The sequence below is a fragment of the Ammodytes marinus genome (assembly GCF_949987685.1).
Source record: "Ammodytes marinus genome assembly, chromosome: 23".
NCBI classification, from domain to species: Eukaryota; Metazoa; Chordata; class Actinopteri; order Uranoscopiformes; family Ammodytidae; genus Ammodytes; species Ammodytes marinus.
Window position 1 is genome coordinate 8,413,125 of NC_137227.1, and position 21,446 is coordinate 8,434,570.

General features: G+C 40.3%; 1 protein-coding gene across 1 annotated transcript; it reads right to left on the minus strand.

Annotated features, from left to right (window-relative positions):
• Positions 1 to 473: 473 nt before the first annotated feature.
• Positions 474 to 21,446, minus strand: ponzr1 (plac8 onzin related protein 1). The gene is made up of 8 exons (XM_080052427.1): positions 21,296 to 21,446; positions 18,942 to 19,055; positions 17,439 to 17,584; positions 14,332 to 14,467; positions 4,964 to 5,023; positions 2,113 to 2,217; positions 1,231 to 1,379; positions 474 to 831 (listed from the first exon to the last, which is right to left on the minus strand). The coding sequence occupies exons 2-8, from the start codon at positions 19,051 to 19,053 to the stop codon at positions 694 to 696; spliced, it is 846 nt and encodes a 281-aa protein (XP_079908553.1). The 5' UTR covers positions 19,054 to 19,055; positions 21,296 to 21,446; the 3' UTR covers positions 474 to 693.

The window sequence follows — 21,446 nt, forward strand, 5'->3', positions numbered from 1 at the left end:
GAAGCCACGCCCCGCACATCGTAGGTCCGATTGACTTGAAATTTCTCACACATGTGTACTTTAAGGTGCTCTACAAAAAAGCATCTGGGACCATATAAGTCCACCTGGGAATAGAAAAACAGGGTTTTACCCGTCAAGAGCACGGCGGTGGTCTGGGAAAGCGTTTCGTGCCGGGCCAAGGGGAGGGGGGAGGCGCGAATGCGGGGCTGGCGGTTCACGCCTGTCGCCCCATACTTTCAAAATCTCTGCGGGATTTTCACGATCGGTCGAGCAATGCCTCGGGGGTTCTCTCACAGTCTTCCAAGCAGAACCTGCCAATCATGAGTGTGTGCAAACATGCAGACTTGACTTGACTTGTTGCGATTATAAAGCAGATTGCACAATATGTTGATAACAATCTGAATGTTGTAATCCGTCATTTCACATCATGACAAAACAGTTTTACAAGCTTGGACAAATAATTCAAAGTCAAATTTGCATCGAGGTTGAACACTTTATTGGTCACGTGTCTGTTGAGATGATATGGGCCAACAGAATCATATTATAAATGTATGCAAAGTGACTCTAAGGCTTTGAACATACAAGGTTGATTATATATATTTTTCAAGCTAGATTTAGGTTTTGCCCAAAAAAAATAAAAAAAGATCACCACTCACTACCATAAGCTTGTTTACATGAGTTACATTTTTTAGTCTACATTAAGTTTTCCACCTGAGAGACTACAGTGTAGGTGGCTGGCTTTCCGTCCCTGATCTTCAGCTCCCGGTTCATCTGGCACCAGACAAACGGGTAGCACCACATCAGTTTGCAGCAGTCGTCGCAGAACGAGCCCTATGGGAGGAAGAGAGGCGGGGGAGAGGGGGGGAGAGAAATCCAGCATTCAGTATTCAAAGACTGATATATTCCCACCGTCACCCACTGATACCAAATAATTAACTTCAAAGTGGCATACATAAGCAGTAACAACAAACAAATATGGAGGCATGTTTAACACTCTTTGCCATGTTTTTTTTTACAAATCCTCAATTTCTTCGTGTACTAATATGTAGAAGCAAGACATAAATCAAACTTCGCTCAAAAGGATCAAGATTCAATTCGCCTTAAATTCTAAAAACCTTGAAGTATCTACATTTCCTCACACACATCTAGTAGTCATGGTTGTAAGTGAGAATATGTGTTTGTTTATCTCAACCCCTCCCCCCGCCCCCCTCCCTCCCATGCCAGCCTTACGGGGATGTTGTGTTTTTCTCTGATGGAGGAGCGCAGTTTGCAGGACACGATGCAGCAGCAGAAGTCCAGCAGAGGCATGAGGCAGAACCAGCCATGGTCGTCCGCTGTCTGGCACTGCATGCAGGGGAAACAGAAATATCCACATACACCTAACAGACAGAAGAGAGGGGGAAAAGAAGAAAAAGAAGGTGAGGCGGTGAGAAAGTTTTTTTTTTTTATAATCAATCCAATATTGCACAGGGAGCCAGTGAAGTTGAACGAGGATGGGGGGTGATGTGTTCAGACGAGCTGGTGTGTGTTAGGATCCGGGCAGCCGAGTTCTGGATGATTTGGAGCCTGTTGAGCAGTTTGGTGGGGGTGGGAGGCTAGTGAGAACAGCATTATAGTAAACAATCCAAGATGAAAACTATCAATGATGAGGTTTCAGGGGTGGGTGGTTATAGGATTTGACAAGGGTTGTTTTGGAGCCAATGAGTAGCCACTAAGCTACAGGAAGTTGCTCATCCAGCTCCAGAAGGCAGGCGATGAGGGAGGTGGGGGGAATGGCATTGTGTGGGTGTAGCGGAGATGTAGACCTGTGTGTCATCGGCGTAGAGTGAAAATGAACACCATGGCGTGTTTTTCTTAACAGATAGTTACGAAAGGAAGGTTATTGCGATTTCATCTTCAGATCACATCTTAATGGGGAAGTTGAGCAATTTTACATTAGGCCATCTGTTGAGTTTGTTTAGTCATTGCTCTTTTTAGCCAGCAAACCATTTAACTGCCATCCACTTATAAATGTCAAGATGAACCCAAATTGGACATGGTTGCATGCACAACAGTGGGAGAGCACATTTTCTTGCATGCAGTTGGTGGAAGATGTTAATTGGGTTGACTTACAACTGCCCATATCACTGCAGCAATCAAAGAGGCCGGTGCTCCATGTCCCAGGGTTGGTGGTAGTCACTGTCACACCGGAGGTTGGCTGCTGTTGGACTGCCATGTCTGAAGGATACCAGAAAGAAAATGCAGTTATCAATCAAGTTTAATGCTTTAATAAGACTCTAATATGCATCTCAGGGTGTTTCCTTGTGCATGTGAGCTACGACAAAGACCAAGCAGTGTTTACAAACTAGCTTTACTTTACCTTCATAAAACGTTCCCCTATGGGCCTATACTTATCTGCTTGTGCCAAGCAAGAGAAGCAGTGTTCTTTACCTCATAGTTTTTTTTTTCAACTGAACCTGCATGTCAATCATGATTGCGTTCATACATGCTTGATTTGACCCATATGAAAAGCAGATTGCAAAATATTTTGATAAAAATCTAAATGTTACAATCTGTGATTTCCCATCATGACAAAAGACAAGACGTGGGAGGTGGTACATATCTGTGAACAAGACTCAATTTTACAAAGTTTGACAAATAATGTCCAAATTCAGTCAAATTCCTTGTGATCAAGTATTGGTCCATTGTCTATTGAGATAATATATCACTCAACTCCACTCACTTGTGGGATCAGATAACATTATACGGTAAAACCCAACAAGGTAACATTCAGCTCAAAACATCTGGCTGTAACAGTGACTCTACGGGCCCCACACACATCCTACCTCTACTGCGCGTCTACCTCGCGTCTGCGTCTGACTTTTGGTCACAGACTGTGAAATCAACGTAGAGCGAGCACACATCCAACCTCAGACGCACTGCTGAGGCGCGTCGGAGGCACGTCTGCAGCGACGCTCCCCTTCACCTCAGGAGGCTCGCCTATTTTTTTCTGAGAGCAGCGCGTCTCTCTCGCGTCTCTGTGCTTTAACTGATAGAGAAATACTCTGCTGACAGTCATACCAGCAGCATTCACTCTAGTTACACGTTTACCCGGTGTGTTTATTTCAAAATAAAACATCCCTCAGTCCTATACGCGAATAATCCCTTTATTTCACGATTTAATTGTGCAATCAAAATCCGAGGGATTTAAAACCTAATTTTCAATTAGTTCTGGCATTTCATTTTTGGATAAATGACACATATAGAGATCCAATATAGTGAAGAAATAAAAAAGATCATGATGAGCGCAACAGTTTTCCGTTGCTCTATCTGTGTCTACGGCCTTCTTCTTCCCCGACCACACCCCCCTCTCTCTCTCCCGTATAAATCAGTAAAGTGATTTTTGAAATACTGGCTGAGAGTCATATTGACTTCATACTGGCAGCTTTCGCTGTAGTTTCACCATTTCCTGGTGTGTCCCCTTCAAAATAAAACTTCCAACAAGCGAACATATGGCAAAAAAAAAGAAAAAAAATGGCAATGGGGCGCACGGATTACTGTCCAGACTCAATATAAATCATATGCATCATAGATGACATGAAAGAACTTCATTTTTAATGGGAATTATCTATGAAAACTCTATGTAGAAAGATGCTTTTAGAAGCAGCACTGCAGCAGCAGCAGCTGCTGAGACGTTGCATGTGTGTCCGAGAAAAGTCCGAGAGAGGCAGCAGTAAGGTAAGGCGACGCGCTCCAGAGGTAGACGCAGGATGTGTGTGGGGCGCGTAGGCTTTGAACATTAAGGTTGATTAAAAAAACAAAGCTCACTTTAGTGGAATGCTGCCAGAGGGTTGCTACATTTATTTTACCACTCGTTCTTTCAGTTCCAACATAACGTGACATTATGAAGCAATTCAACTTCAAACTCGACTCAGCCGATTTACTATACTACTGTATTTTGAAATACTATAATGAAGAATTGTATTGAGGTCTGACACTGTCCCATAATGAAAGTTACGTTGGAATAATTTTAGTTTTAGCAAAATCAACTTGAAACAAATATGTAAACTGAATATTATCAATACCAATAGACTAAGAAGAATTACAAAGCCTGTGCTATTTGTGAATATTTCGGATTAAAGTGAGATAAACTGTGCTGCAGTTTTAGTGAACCTGCAGCATTGTCCTTATGTGACACCTGTCAGCCAATCAGGAATGAGTCTCAAAAGACTTCAAAAACTTTTAAAAACACCGCCCTTGCGTCCCCCCTGAGGCTCTTGTGAAATCTGGGTGTGCTGTACTGCACCTTCAGAGAGAATCTGAGGGAAGTTGTGGCTGACCACATTTTTATATCCAACTCAACTTCATAGGCTACTGATAATATAATGAACTAATGTTGCAACCTGTGCTTTTATACAAGGCTTCTGTGATAGCCAGTGTGAGTATTACTAACATTTTGACTAGTTCAGTTAGAGCAAGAACAACTTTGCGAATAGTGCTGCATACAGGTTGATTTTTGATATTTTGTGTATTTTCAACTGAATGCTTGTGGCAAAAAAGCCCTATGTGCGCTTGCTGCACGCAGAGTTACAGGAACCTTGTGTACCACCACAGTGTAGTCTAGCATAACAACCACAATATGTTTCACTTAAGTATTTGTCAGTCGAAATAAGACCATACACAGCATACAGAAGTTCAAAGTTGAAAAAAAAGATCTAACCCAACATTCAGTGAAAATATATGTATTATAATGGATTTATAATTAGATATAATGGGACGGTTATTTTTGACCAGAAACACAGAAATATATTAAATGAACACAGCCCCTTGTTTGATCTACATTTAGTGTTTTTATGAGATCCAATGACTAGGGGCTAGAATGTGAAGAAGCTGCTATAAAATAATGATTTAATTGGTTATTTAAAGGTCACTGCAGTCTCAACAAAATTGTCTCAATAAAGCTAATAGAGAAAGTTTTGCTTACCTTGTCTTTGGTTCCGAAAGAGTTCAAAATCCAAGGGAAAAGAGTTGGTCTGTTCAGGAACTGATGCAAAAGGTGTGTGAAGAGGACACTGCTGCACCTACACCACAGTTTGTTTTTCTGATAAAGCCCGCCTTTGTGAGTGGGTGTGTGTGCAATTGTGTCTGTGGCTGTCTGTCTGAAGGAGAAGCAAGCGTCTGATCGGAGTGAGTCGGTCTTTAGTGAGACAGCAGTGAGGGAGATTTGAGACACTTTAATTACATTTTTGTTATATTACACGAACATTAAAGGTCACATATTGGTTCAAAATTGTAATTTGTGTTCTGCTATAAACTGTTTTCATGGAGTACTGTCCAGAAAACTGTATATATTTCACAGTGCCATTGCTATCTCTCTTTTAAAGCAAGTTATCTAGCATCATCTCAGATCCATAAGTGTGATAAAACATGATAAAAACCATCAAAACAGACATTGGGAAGGATTTTTACCTGCTCCGCCATTGTAGGCGCATACACATTCACCCATCTGTTGCTCTGGCAGTGAGACCATGGAGTGTATATACTATATATGAGCAGGCCTGCCCACACAGATGGCTGGGCCCCTGAAAACCTCCAGTCAATGGGCCCTGTCAAGTAATCTGAATCCCTAACTGCTCCTTGCCACCTCTGGAAGAAAGCCATAATAATGCTTTCTTACCAGTAGGCCTCTTTGGATCCCTAACTGCTCCTCACCACTTCTGGAAGAAAGCCATAATAATGCTTTCTTACCAGTAGGCCTCTTTGCAAGGCCCGGGACAAGGCTCTGAATATACCAAGCAACTTAAAGGTAGTATATAATCATGCTATGTAAACACAGAGATTATAACCATATGTAACCGCATGCAAGCTAAAGCTATGAAGTAAAAATGTAATGAATTATGTTGTTACCATGAAATGGTTGATTGATGTATTAATGAATAATATGATTTAGCGGTATTATGATGTGTCATTATGTTAGGGTGTATTCACACATGGAAAGTCCGTTAGTTCACTTGCTTTGGTCCAGACCAAATAGAATTTGGATTTTTTTGTTTGGTGTGGTCCACTTTCATATTGCCCCTTTTGCAAGTGAACCAGCATTACGAAGCAAAACCACACGTGATCTAAGGTCATTCATTCATTGGACAGACATTCTGGGGTGGAGAGAAGCAGGAAGAACGAAGTAAAAACTGCGAATTTATCATTGATATAATATGGAGTTAAAAATAATAAAAATGCCTACATCTAGCCTTTAAATAAAGAAGAAAAAAATCTAATTATTGTTGTTTCATATGTTTATAATATGTAGCCCTATGACAATGCCACGTTATGTGGCTTCTAGCCTACGATGTGAAACATCATTTTTACTGTATTTTTGCTGCTGGACGCGCGACTCGCGTGAAGAATAGGCTCAAACTGAAACACAGCTGATTAAGCTGTGTATCAGCTGGGTGTCAGTTCGGCGCAGTTCAGCACCAAACTGACACGGGGACAGTATTGACGGTCCCGTTGGGAAGAACAATAAAAACACACACTTCATGCAAAGCGCAGCGTGAACCTGTTGGCACTGTAGGCTACGGGAGACGCTCCTCTCCATCTGATCGCTGATCCGCACGCATCATTATCAAATATAATATTTTCGCTCGGGGCTCCCGGTCAAACCACAACTAATCTTCCTAACAATGGCGACAACAACACTTTCCCTTAATGTGAAGCTGATGGCGATTTATTAAAAAAGAAAAGAAAGAAAGGGCGCAGTGCTTCCTGCAATTGGGTCGGATCGAGTCCGGCCAAATTCACACCACAAACGAACTGCAGCAGAGTGCGTTTTGAAGCGCATCGAGACTACCTCTTCAGCTGGGTCTCGGAGCGTTTGTTTGGTCCGCCCCCGAGTGCGATTGCTGTATTCACACCTGTCTGAAAGATGCGCACCGAAGGTGGAAGTGCACCTGAGTTCGTTTCAACCGAACTAAACACAGCATGTGTGAATACACCCTTAGAAGTGACAGGATGCGGCACAGGAAGCTGGCAGCATCCTGTGCAAGCAGGTGTCAAGATGGAAATCAAAGTAGAAAGTTATTGTTGTTGCCATGAGAGAAGCTCTTAGTATTAAACATGTCCAGCTGCTGGCTCTGGGCCAGGCTTTTGAAATGGCCGTAAGCGGAGCCGCGGCTCTGTGTAAACACCCAACTATGAATAGATATTGACATAAATATCTAAAAATAAAGATTAACTTAGTTAGGTTCTTGGCTTCCAAAGACCATGGGACCCCAAGTGGCTAGGCCCTAGAAAGCCTTCCCACTTTCTACCCCTTATGGGCGGCCCTGTATATGAGTGAGACGAGTGTCGGTAGCGTTCTGTCTTCTGATTGGATAAAAAATTTGGGATACTCCAATAAGTTTATTTGTTGATTACATGCAAAGCAGCTGACTGAGAGATCGGCTTTATGAAACGCGCACATTTTGTAAGTGATCACTGTATGAATAAAGAGCGATTTAACACTTATATTATCATAAATAAACTGCTTACTTCACCTTTAAGCCTCTGTCTGACAGTTAGATTTAGAAATATCTGGGGGTGTGGCTTATCACAGGTGGAGGAAGTGCTGAGTTAAGTTGGTTATGAGGGGGCGCTGCTTCTACCCTTATGATGTGTTTTTCTAGCCCAGAAGTTTGCGTTGCTGACGTGTGGTTTATAGTGTATCAGGAACAGAAACAGGTCGACCGCCATTCCACAGTTCTTACCTGTTTGGTTCCAATTGTGATAGTTTAGACCAGGGGTGTCAAACTCATTTTGGTTCGAGGGCCACATACAGCCTCTCTGATCTCAGGTGGGCCGGACTAGTAAAATAATGGCAAAATAACTCCAAATCCCTAACTTTGTTTTTCAGTAATATGCTTTATCACTCAGCCTACATTTGTAACCTACATTATCACGGATCACAAGGGATCTCTGTAGCCCCCAGGAGATGTCTTAGTAAAGGTTGCTGCCGGCCATGGGAATAGGAGGTGCGGCGCGCAGCGCCGCAGCAAAAATTTTGGGGGTATTTTGCTCAAAGATGCCAATGTGCACTAATGAAATAAACAACTGTTTATTTGAATACACAAATACAACAGGCACTGACCTTACAGTTGTCCAATTTTGTTTACTATATGTACAGGGACACATTTTGTGCAAACATGCAGACAAAATACAATTAAATAAAAGTGCAACTTCTACTGTTTTGATTTATTTTTAAATACAGAGGTTATTGGTTGTTTTGGAATTCGTTTTTCCCAATTTAAAACATAAAAATAAAGCAGCATTGAAAATTAGGAAATAAATCTTGTAGGCCTACACTAGCATGCTCCTGCTTGTTTTGCGCACACAGAGCCGCAGACACACCACGCTTGCTAGTACATTAATTGTTCAGCACTAAAAATAAAAATAGTTTTATTTTTATAAAAAAGTAATAAAATAAATGTACTAAAAATAAAAATGTTTTTTTTTTTTTGGTTTTTACTTTGCCATAAAGCACTGTAGGAAACATTAATAGCGGTGAAGCAGGATTGCCATTTACCATTTCCCACGTTGCTAAAATGTGCTTTTTTTATTTAGGCTGCCCCCTAGCGGCAGGAGTGAGCATTTCGGTTATTTCTTTAAAAATTCATAACTCCTCACAGGAATGGGCTAGAGACTTACTTTTTTTTTTGACATACTCAGAAATTTATGCTCTACAGGTCGCGGGCCTGATCAAATCATCTCGCGGGCCGGATCCGGCCCGCGGGCCGTATGTTTGACACCCCTGGTTTAGACCTTGTCCAGTATGTTTTTTCTGTTTATCAAATGTTTTACATTTATTCAAGTTCTTTTTCGGTTGACTAAAGGGGACTTATTTTTTCTTCTTATAACATTAACTTCATAATCAATAACAATAACACCATTTCGATGCATTACTTCCCCAAGAGAGGCTTCACCGCTGTAAACACTGATAATATAAATAGTCCAGCAGATAGTCAAAACAATCGTGCATTTTGCGATAAAAGCATGAAACTTTGCATGAAGCTAGAATAAGGAAATAAGAAAAAATTTGGCTATAGTGCCAAGCTGGATTCGAATTGAGCATTCCGTGGCGGCCATTTTGGAAAATGGCCGCCACGGAATGCCAGAATGAGCTGCTTTCATCTAAAATCCTCAATATCTCTGGATCTATTTATCATAGAAACCTCATTTTTGTGACAAATTGTATGTTTTCAATGTCATATATCAGTTAAATATTGTTTTTTTGTTCATGGCACTTTGGCGGCCATTTTGGAAAATGGCCACCAAAGTGCACCGCTTTCTTACAACCTCTATATCTCTGGATCCATTGATCATAGAAACCTATTTTTGGTGTCTATTGTAGGTTTCCAAGATCATAGATTCAAATTAACACTGTTTGGAGACCCTTTGAATAATATTTACTTTACTGTGTCATGAAGGTGACAATGGCTTAAGGTGGCCAGAATATGCAGATTTCTGTTCATCACTCCAAGTATCAAAATTGATGGCAAAAATCAGTGATATATATTTCAGATTATAATGAAAAGACAAACAAAGGATAAATTAATATATGTTTACTTCACAAGTTGATTAAAATGCGCTATTAGAGTGTAGTTGATTTAGTCAGCAAGATCCTCCACATTTGCAAAGAGCTGTGCAGGCAAGAAGAGCTTTTGCGCATTTGCAGTTTTTTTGACAGCCTTTGGTGCATCCACACCGCAAAAGTTCTTGGCAAACCTTGCTTGCTTCTGGAAGTGAGCTCCAGACAACTTCCCATGGCCCTCCATTGACATTGGTCCAGCCCCATCCTTCAGGTCTCACAAGATTCATTACAGGCTGCAGTGATTGGCTCCAGCAATGGCCCGCCTGATAAGCAGCTCTCCACACATGTTGTACTAGGGCTCCTCTTGATGGCGGAATACTGTTGACATCTCTTCCTTTGCGGGCAAACAGATCTACCCGTGCATCATTGACACAAATCTTTGAGCTGGTTTTGTCGTACAATAGTACAACAAACCTTTCAAGTGTGTCCATGGCATCTTCAACCTCAGTGAGTTGCGGCTGATCCATTAATTTGGAAAATGCTGTGGTCACTTCAGGATAGAGTTGCCAGATTTCCCATGCAGTTCGTTTCCCTCTTCCTTGAAAAGCTGACACTGTGTCACACCCAGTCATGGCATGGAAAAATGGAAGTGCTAGGCTTTTTTCACGGCCTATGGCAGCATATATTTTATGCACTGCAATAAGTCGAAAATGTTTGCTAGTTCCATATGCTACCCACAGTGTGGACAGTAGTGAGGTCAGCTGGGCAAAGACATGAATTGCAAGTACTACTACATCGCTGTCTACTGTGCGTATAAGTATTGTATCGTACTGCTTTGCTGCATCTGCAACATGTACCATAATGCGACTGTCAGCCTCCTCATGGGAACAAGGACTTATGCCTTCAGTTGATGTTGGCTGTCGACAAACCACTTCTTCATTGAAACTTTCAAGTGCTGATTATTTGTTTTTCAGTGGGAATAGATATGACTTCTCTGCTCAAGAAACCAAACAGTTCAGTTTTATTATCATCCACTCTGAGGAACTCTCCCCAGTTTTTTGGGACTGCACTTTGAGGTTCTACTCTTCGACGCACACCTTCCCCTCTGTGTTCTCTTGTTTGTTGTTTAAGCGAATCGGGTCTATATGTGTCCCATACAATATCCACCCTCTTTGCTTTGACCAACTGCATCTTTATGTAGGGAATGAATATGTTTTGGGCATAATCATGAAATGTCTTTGCAGAGCCAGGCTTCAGCATATGAACAACTGCTGGACCATCTAACACCACTGCATCAACCTTATGTTGCACGTCATCCTCTTCTTTTGTGGATTCCTCCAGGCAATGGACTATATCAGATTTAGTTCCTGCTCTTAGCTTCCCTCTATCAGAAAGTGATGGAGGACAGCTCTGATTTTCGTGGGCAAAAAATTCCTCCAGGTTACCGTCACGGACTTGGCAGGCTTCATAAAGACGTGAAAAAAGATTACGATCATATTTCAATGATGATACTTGCTCCTGAACCTTTGTTCTTCTGTGTGATTTTGGTGAGGCAAAGATACGTAGTTTGTTTTTCCGAATCGTGTGGTCTAACGACTTTGTTCTGTCAACAAGTCGTTCTTTGACAAAGTTGTCAAACTGCTGACAACCATGCCCTCCACTTGAGCTAATGTTTGCAATGCAGACATTTCATGATTATGCCCAAAACATATTCATTCCCTACATAAAGATGCAGTTGGCCAAAGCAAAGAGGGTGGATATTGTATGGGACACATATAGACCCGATTCGCTTAAACAACAAACAAGAGAACACAGAGGGGAAGGTGTGCGTCGAAGAGTAGAACCTCAAAGTGCAGTCCCAAAAAACTGGGGAGAGTTCCTCAGAGTGGATGATAATAAAACTGAACTGTTTGGTTTCTTGAGCAGAGAAGTCATATCTATTCCCACTGAAAAACAAATAATCTGCACTTTCAATGAAGAAGTGGTTTGTCGACAGCCAACATCAACTGAAGGCTTAAGTCCTTGTTCCCATGAGGAGGCTGACAGTCGCATTATGGTACATGTTGCAGATGCAGCAAAGCAGTACGATACAATACTTATACGCACAGTAGACAGCGATGTAGTAGTACTTGCAATTCATGTCTTTGCCCAGCTGACCTCACTACTGTCCACACTGTGGGTAGCATATGGAACTAGCAAACATTTTCGACTTATTGCAGTGCATAAAATATATGCTGCCATAGGCCGTGAAAAAAGCCTAGCACTTCCATTTTTCCATGCCATGACTGAGTGTGACACAGTGTCAGCTTTTCAAGGAAGAGGGAAACGAACTGCATGGGAAATCTGGCAACTCTATCCTGAAGTGACCACAGCATTTTCCAAATTAATGGATCAGCCGCAACTCACTGAGGTTGAAGATGCCATGGACACACTTGAAAGGTTTGTTGTACTATTGTACGACAAAACCAGCTCAAAGATTTGTGTCAATGATGCACGGGTAGATGCATCTGTTTGCCCGCAAAGGAAGAGATGTCAACAGTATTCCGCCATCAAGAGGAGCCCTAGTACAACATGTGCGGAGAGCTGCTTATCAGGCGGGCCATTGCTGGAGCCAATCACTGCAGCCTGTAATGAATCTTGTGAGACCTGAAGGATGGGGCTGGACCAATGTCAATGGAGGGCCATGGGAAGTTGTCTGGAGCTCACTTCCAGAAGCAAGCAAGGTTTGCCAAGAACTTTTGCGGTGTGGATGCACCAAAGGCTGTCAAAAAAACTGCAAATGCGCAAAAGCTCTTCTTGCCTGCACAGCTCTTTGCAAATGTGGAGGATCTTGCTGACTAAATCAACTACACTCTAATAGCGCATTTTAATCAACTTGTGAAGTAAACATATATTAATTTATCCTTTGTTTGTCTTTTAATTATAATCTGAAATATATATCACTGATTTTTGCCATCAATTTTGATACTTGGAGTGATGAACAGAAATTTGCATATTCTGGCCACCTTAAGCCATTGTCACCTTCATGACACAGTAAAGTAAATATTATTCAAAGGGTCTCCAAACAGTGTTAATTTGAACCTATGATCTTGGAAACCTACAATAGACACCAAAAATAGGTTTCTATGATCAATGGATCCAGAGATATAGAGGTTGTAAGATGAAAGCGGTGCACTTTGGTGGCCATTTTCCAAAATGGCCGCCAAAGTGCCATGAACAGAAAAACAATATTTAACTGATATATGACATTGAAAACATACAATTCGACACAAAAATGAGGTTTCTATGATAAATAGATCCAGAGATATTGAGGATTTTAGATGAAAGCAGCTCATTCTGGCATTCCGTGACGGCCATTTTCCAAAATGGCCGCCACGGAATGCTCAATTCGAATCCAGCTTGGCACTATAGCCAAATTTTTTCTTATTTCCTTATTCTAGCTTCATGCAAAGTTTCATGCTTTTATCGCAAAATGCACGATTGTTTTGACTATCTGCTGGACTAAAAGGAACACCACCACTATTTGTGAAACTCGTCTTTATCATACATCTGCAACATCCCTGTTTGGTTGTTTTAACTTCTCCTACATTTCTTTATTGTTTAATATACTGTATGTTACCAATACAGGAGTCTGTTGCCCTTGAAATATTTAAAACATTTGGGTTTTAATGACCTCCAATGCAAATGTCTCAGTTAACTTAACTTGCATATCAGTGTGGAGTTGCAGCCTCTCTTTCTACAGTTTTATATCAATTATTTTTAGCAGCAAAACTAATTGATGTCAGGCTTTATGGAAGGGTTTTCTGACTAACTATTTGTGCTGGTCTTTTTCCATGTAGGTTTTTAAATATAGATCTTGTCTAACTATCGCTCGTAAAACTTCATCTATGGGCCTACTGCTGAGGTAGTGTCAAAGCATTGTCATTCAACTTCTCCTCTTTCGTAATTGTGGGTCTTTTATAATCATGCAACAACTATAGATCATCAAACTTGATTACCAGCAAAGTAAATTCAGTTCCCCATCAATGATCATTAAGCTATTGTTACATTGTAGCTGATTCATTTAGTTTTTAAAATTGGTTTGAATTAAAAATGCAAAATACATATCAATCATCTGTGTAAAGATTAAAACTTGAAATGTTAAATATGTATAAAACCATGTTGATCAAAATCTAAGCTTTGTAAGCGGTCCTGTGGTTTGGGAGTATGTGTCACACATTCTCCAACTTTCACATCATGACCAAAGATGGAAAATTCACACAAGTTTTACAAGGTTGGACCAATAATTGAAAGCCAAATTTGTATCAAGGTTGAAACCTTTATTGGTCACTTGTCTACTGAAATGATATGGGCCTACAGTATCATATTATACATTTATACAAATTGTTTTTCTTTTCATGTAACTCAGATAACATTATACAGCATCCCCAACATGTTAACATTCAGCTCAAAACATCGGGCCTTAACAGTGACTCTAAGGCTTTGAACAATAAGGTTTATATGAAAGAAAAAAACTGCTTGATTTAGGCCTCAAGAAATCTCACTAATGTACCACATTCATATGCTCAGTGCTAAATACTGCTAGAAAATGGTGTACATGCCATGATGTACAAATGTTAACAGATAGAGTTGTAGGCTACATAATTTAGTCTACATTAAGTTTTCCACCTCAAACTGACCACAGTCCAAACAAAACTAACCGCGTTTTATCTCTAGAACTTTCAGAAAAACTAGAAGCTATATGTTTTTTGACAAACGTGTCATAAACCAAAGCAGAACGATTGTGTCTTATCCCCTGATGACCTGCGTGGTGACTACAGAAGAGGTGGCCCGTCCTCCCCCTCTGATCTTCAACTCCCGGTTCATCTGGCACCAGACACAGGGGTAGCACCAGAGCAGGCTGCAGCAGTCTCCACAGCAACCGCCCTGTGGGAAATGAATGAATATGTTTGGCATAAAAAGGACTGAAAAATTCTTTACCATGGTCGCCACTGACCCTAAGGCAGTGCTTCTCAAATGGTGGGGGCGCGGGCTGCCTTGATTTCCAGCTGACCAAAACATTTTTTATTTTTTTTGTGCTAGCGAGTGCGATGTGTGCTTGTGTATGGTCATACCTGCGCGAAAGGCCGCGATTTGCAGTAAATAAACATCCACATTGTCTCCAAGTGTCTCTGTAGGCTATTTAAAAAGAAATCAAGCAAGTAGACTAATAATAACATTAATGAATTATTGGTTATCGCATCACAGAAGGCATATAATAATAAAAAAACACAACCTTAACTATGTCTACAGTTTTAAAATGTTTTGAATGAAATGCAAACCTCAGTGAATCATTTGCTCTTGTTTCTCTGTCCTGAGATTCACACAGACTGAGCAGTCTTGTTTAAATGTTACAGATTGAGCTAATAAACTGAACTTTGATTTTTTTGCTGCAGAAGTTATCTCAGCTAATTTTTTTAATCTAATTTGATAATAAGGTGATTGTATGCAGAATGCTCGTGCCAGAAACTCATACAGTGGTTTTGTACAGATAAATAAATAAATATTAGCAGGTTCTCAATAGTATTTTAATTTAGGGGGGGCGTGAAAACATTTCTGTCCCCTAGGGGGGGCATGACAGAAAATAATTGAGAACCACTGCCCTAAGGAATTAACATGAGGCGCAGAAAACAAGCATTAACAACAGACAAATATGGAGCTACGTTGGCATTATTTTGGTGTTATCTGGTGTGATCTTGGTGATATATTGCCTCATTTCCATACATTAATCAGTGGGCTACACTCACGGACCTATAAAGGCTACACTGTGTCCCGCTGCCACAATGTAACCATAGTTAGACTGTAGCTGCCGGTGCCAGCGCTGTTGGCTCACTGTCTCTGTCAGCTTGCACCGAGCTGTCTCTGTGCATAAAATTACCGGCGTAATACGCTCACAAAACAAGGGGAATAAATATATAAGCGGCCAGTTTGGCCAAGCAAAAAACGAGAGACCGATAGCTTGACCACAGCTTTTCCACAACCCGATACTTTGACCCATATTCTGTTGTCAATTTTGAATACATTACATTACCCCCTTCCTCATATATTGTGTCTCCCTTATCTAACTATAAAATCCAACTATGCAAATCAAGGACTGTCCGTGTGTCTGTCATTCCTCATTTCTCTCCTCAACGACTTGACCTATCAAGCTGAAATGTCACATGGCCCTTCAATATACCTCGACTGTTTTTTACCCCTAATTTATGTACTGATACCCCCCCCCCAGAAAACTATGTGACATCTTTTGTATGCTGTTAGATATGACTATTTCTACCTCCTACTTTTTTCATTCCACTATTTATACTTGTATCTAGCACTATAGGGCTATGTGCCCTTTTCACTCTTGATTTAGCTGATTTGTTGAGCACAGATAATGGCAGGTGAGTGTTGAGACAATATAGAAACTTAAAGTTTCTCTGGCTTGCTGAATGGTTTCTGCCTTAATTTGCCCCCAAACTGTAGAATAACTTATCTCTCACTTTTAGATAATCCAATTCAATTGCCATTTTAAAAGATGTCTCAAAACTCACTTATATTCCTAGCATTGTTTTACTCTTTGCTGTTGTTCTTATGTTTGTTTTACATTTCTTCCTTATAACTTTAGAAAAGTGCTTTATTAACACATGTTTTAGTTTTCGTTCCTCCACCATGGCGTGTTCCAAACGACACCAATTGGCTGAGAAGCATGCAACAACTGGTGTGTGATTCTATTGTATTTAGGTGTGAAAAAATAGGGGAAGTGTCTCACAGCTGCACCGCGACATTTTGAAACTATAAACATTAACCACACCAACAGCTTTTCAAACCGGCACTTCCTTACTTAAATCCTCCATCTCTGTGTGTGCTAGTATGTAGACGCAAGACAGAAATCAAACACACTCAAAAGGGGTCAAGGTTTGATTCACCTAAATTCTAAAAAAACTTTAAGTATCTACATTTACTCACCAAGATCTAGTAGTTATAGGGATGTGTATTGGCAAGGACTTCACGTTACGATACGATATATTTCGATATTCAACATGGTTCAATGAAAATGTAACAACAGAGCTGAAATACAAATTGCTGTGTAAGATCTGGTTGGTCTTAAAACATCTAAATCGCATTCTATTGATAATTAAGCTCAAACTTTAATTCAAAGGCAACTAGCCCCACAGCTACATCTACATGAGTGGAGGTTGTAGTACCTGTTTAAAAACCTGAATTTTTATCTTATCGATACTGAAGTTAACAATACAATACAGATCACAAAAATAAACATCACGATATATATTGCCGTATCGATATTTGCACAGCCTTAGGTAGTAACAGTTGTGAGTCAGTGCGTTTCCATGGCACAGCTAGATTGGATTAAGACATATACCGAACTAGACACTCGAACGGACCGTGCTACTTGTCTGAGTATACATGGCCTTTCAGGAATCGGATAAATGTCCGATGCATGGCTGTCTCCACTATGCTAGGTGGCGCTGTAGCCCTTTCAACGAGTGGTTATAGAGCCACGTCAGGTTCCCTTCCGGCAGCAACCCTACTATTTTTTACGTCGTCTCCTTCCACTTCCTTGTGAAATCCTCTGCAGGGATTCTCGAGCAGGCGCAGAACGCAAACTCCGATATCCGATCCCTGTATACATGCAGAGAGAATGCCGACTATGAACAAGTTATCTAGGTGTTCTTATCCGACTTTACTTGTCCGTTAATGTGCCGATTTGTGTGCGAAGTAGATGTTTACATGCATTTTACAAGTCCTGTTGAAGTTTAATTCGTTTATTTACCCGATTATGAGTCTGCATGTAAACACACTGAGGGAGAAAATGTGTTTGTTTATCTTCACCCCGTGTTTACCCCCCCTAAAGCCTTACATGGATGTTGTTGCGTTCTCTGATGGAGGAGCGCATTATGCAGGACACCACGCAGCAGAAGTCCAGCAGAGGCATGCAGCAGCACCAGCCATGGTCAGCCGCTGTCTGGCACTGCATGCAGGGGAAGCACCACAGCCCACAGCAGCCTAAGGGCCAGAAGAGAGGGGGAAAAGAAGAATAGATCAACTTTATGAAGGAATGAGGAGGTCTCAAAGAGTGCTATGCTTCACTGATTTGTCTTTGACAGATGTTGTGTTCTACCGTCCTTTTAGAAGAATAAAAGCAGTCGTATAAAATATGAACCAAAATATTAGCCAAAGTCTGCAGTGTCACTCAGTGCGTTTCCATGGCACAACTAGATTGGATTATCACATATCGAACAAGACACTCGAACGGACCGTGTCACTTGTCTGAGTATACATGGCCTTTCAGAAATCGGATAAATGTCCGATGCATGGCTGTCTCCACTATGCTAGGTGGCGCTGTAGCCCTTTCAACCATGCTTTCAACAAGTGGTTTTAGAGCCACGTCCGGTTCCCTTCCGTCAATAACCCATGGTGTAGCCTATCACGCGCAGGCACACAAGCACAGAACGAGAAGTCCGATATGCGATATCCGATCCCTGTATACATGCAGAGAGAAAGCCGACAATGAACGAATTATCTAGGTGTTCTTATCCAACTTGTCTTGTCCATTATTGTGCCGATTTGTGTCCGAAGTAGATCGGATAAAGGTGTTTACATGCAGTTTAAAAGTCCTGTTGAGGTCTTATTCGTTTAGTTATCCGATTATGAGTCTGCATGTAAACGCACTGTGTTTCAGCTGTGAGAAGCTTTTTTTTTAGTAGGTATTTCTTTCAGGCTTCACCGACGACAGGGGACAGGCTTTATGCTACCACTGCAGGTGGAAACTTTAAATGTGTCTCTTGTGAGTATGCCATCGGTCAGAGCCATTTACAGAAAAATATTTAGTTTTGATCTTTGTTATTTCACTTAACTTAATTAGTATTTAATCAACATCGGCTTGTGATTGGTGTGGTATTTTGTTAGCCTTGGCTTGCCATTGGTCAAAAGAATAACTTGCTATATGCTTGTTCTTCAGTTGAAGCCGCACATCCTGGAGAGCACATTAGTTTTTGACACGGTTTTTTCTGTGCTAATCCGTGTATAGCCTTCTTTTATTTTTGTACGTGTATATTGACAACAAGTTCAGTAAACTACAAAAAAGGAAACCTGTAACTACGGAGTCTTTTTTATCTGAAGCACACGCTTGGTGTTTGGGGCTTGAGTGCGCATTTTCTCTTGCACCATCTTTATTGAAGTGCAATACTAAATTGCGGCAGAATTTATTAAAGTTTCTAAGGTCTTACTATTTTCCCACATGAGGGCAGAAGTTCATACTTAGTTGGATTGCTTACTGTTTATTGAACCATTAAGGATTTAAAATTAATATAGGCCTAGTGTTTTTTCCTCAAGAATGAATGAGTTTATTGGGTGGACTTACAGGTGCCCATATCACTGCAGCAGTCGCAGAGGCCAGTGCTCCACCCCCCATGGCCTTGGTTGGTGGTGGTCACGGTGGACACCACAGTGGTTGGCTGATGGTAGACGGCCATGTCTGAAGGATACCAGAAAGAAAATGCACAAATCAATCAAGGCCCCTGATACTGTCAAAAGTGTCGCTTCCTGAAACTGAATCTTATTAGGGTGCTTTGTTGTTCATGTTAATAAATTACTTACAAAGAACAAGCTGTGTTTACAGACTAGCTCTACATAGCCTAGGCCTAGACTACACATTTTCCCCAAAAAACACCTTCAAAAGCTAAACTAAATTTAAAGCAACTTCGTAAAGGTAATGTTAACTTCATAATCCGAATTATTTTTTTAGACCTGTGTCAAAATATTATTTAAGACATTTCTGGACTTTTAAAGGCCTAGAATTCATTATTTGATACTTTCTAAGGACCTTCAGAAACCCTAATAATCCTAGATAGAGAATGTTATCCATAATGCCCACCCTAAAACAGGTGTTTTTTGTCTACATTTCTATGCTTTCTAGTAAGATAACTAAATAATTTAATCAAAATTACCGAAATGACCATGAATGTAGGTTAAATAAAGTGGCAACCTGTGCTGTGCATACGATGGGATATATAGCTAATAGGTACTTTTAATAAAATGTCGAAATGTGAATAAATACACAAAAACATATACATTTGAATTGAACTGTATCAAATTACAGTTTTTGTGTTCCCTGCAGGCTATTTTAATAGGCTAGTTGACACAGATACTAGCCATAGCCTACCAAATGTAAAGCCGGTGTTAAGCCGAAAGCTGTGACCTGCCAGAATGTGTGACCCTTGAGGGCGCTGTTATTATTTCTTAACTGATTTCAATAGACTGTAGGCATATAATGACCCAGTCTCACAGTGAAATGTTTTAATAATTATGTTGGTCCACAGCTCAAACATAGTAGTTTTACAAAAACATCCCTGCAATGAGAGATTAGTACGTGTTTTGCTTCCAATTTAAATGATTGAACAGTGGAAAAAGTATAGCCTACACACTTCACTGTCTGTGATGGGTAACTGGGTTGGTTATTCACCTTTAAAAAAAAATGTCAATTTTGAGAAACTACAATTTGCGCAGTGGACGAACGTTTTTACATAGCCTATATTTCACTATGACACTGGGTTAATTAATAAGAACAGCGCCCATAGGGTCACACATTCTGGCAGGTCACAGCTTTCGGCGTAACATGTGTTACTGTTCCTAGCCAATCTTAAGCTAACTAAAAATCGTCAAATAAAAGCACAAAATGTTACATGAAATGTACATTCTGAATCATGATTGGCAGTTTGATCTTGGTCTTTAGTTTCTCATGTTTTTAATTTAACAAATACATTATAAAATCATTGTGGGCAGAGCTTTACAATTATAAATGTTAGCTGATAGCAACTTAATGGTGTCTTAAAATGACACTTTAATTAGCTCCTACAGTTCCGTTAATGAAATTCGTGTAGCCTAAACAAACACAACAAGGGCTTTTGCATAGGTTAGTTAATAATAATTACAATAGTTAACTAGCATTCATTCATTCATTCATTTTTATTTTGGTTTTTGTGTCCTGCACTCAAAGTGCCCAACCCTCATGGGTTTATAGGACACCATCACATACTACATTACAATCAAAATACAGAATATTGTACAGCTGGGTCTCTGAACAACATACTTCTTCTTCTCTCCCAGGCTTTACAGAGAAAGGTTGCAACATAAAAGGTTCCCTTTTTAAAACACAACTCAAGTTTTTCATAGTCGTCGAACCAAAAGAAATCAGCATAAATGGAAGACATCGTAGTAAACAATACATCCCTCAAATCATCATAAACTGGGCAATAAAACATAAAATGAATCTCATTCTCAATCTCCCTGAGGTCACTAGCACATGTATGAAAAGTTAGCATTAATAAATAAATCAAATTTGTAAGTGTTGAACGTAAAAAGAAAAACATTTAGCTTTGTTATAACATCACTGAACTGAAATAAATGCGTTCAATAGGCCTGGAGATATTATTTTCTTCCTTTTCTACAGGATATGGAGCCTGCATTTAGTAAAAGCACTACAGGACAAACTCAGCCTAATTTTTGTCTAGGCTAATTGGTGTTTTTATCCGTTTAAATCTCTACAACTAGAATGTGAATTAGCTGCAATTACATAGGCCTAAACGAATGTAGATGTTATTTGCAGAAAAAATCTTGGTAAAATCCTTTTTTTTATAGGCTGGGTCACTGCGGTCTTAACATCAGCCAAAGACCGCAAAATTGTCCCAATAAAGCAATAAACAAAGTTCTGCTTACCTTGTCTTTGGTTTTGAACGAGTTTAAATCCAGAAACCCCGGAAAAGAAAGTTTGGTCAGTTCAGCACTTGATGCCAAACACGGGTACAAAGGGCAGGGAAGGAGTAGCTGCAGCTAGAGCAAAGTTTCCGTTTCTCGGTAAATACCTGCC

What these genes read in the sequence shown, in the direction of transcription:
- ponzr1 (XM_080052427.1), bottom strand. Translation starts at nt 19,053, where the DNA reads ATGGCCGTCTACCATCAGCCAACCACTGTGGTGTCCACCGTGACCACC. An exon ending in CTGCAGTGATATGGGCACCT is followed by an intron (nt 17,585 to 18,941) that starts GTAAGTCCACCC and finishes TCTGGCCCTTAG; the next exon opens with GCTGCTGTGGGCTGTGGTGC. An exon ending in CACGCAGGTCATCAGGGGAT is followed by an intron (nt 5,024 to 14,331) that starts AAGACACAATCG and finishes CTTTTGCATCAG; the next exon opens with TTCCTGAACAGACCAACTCT.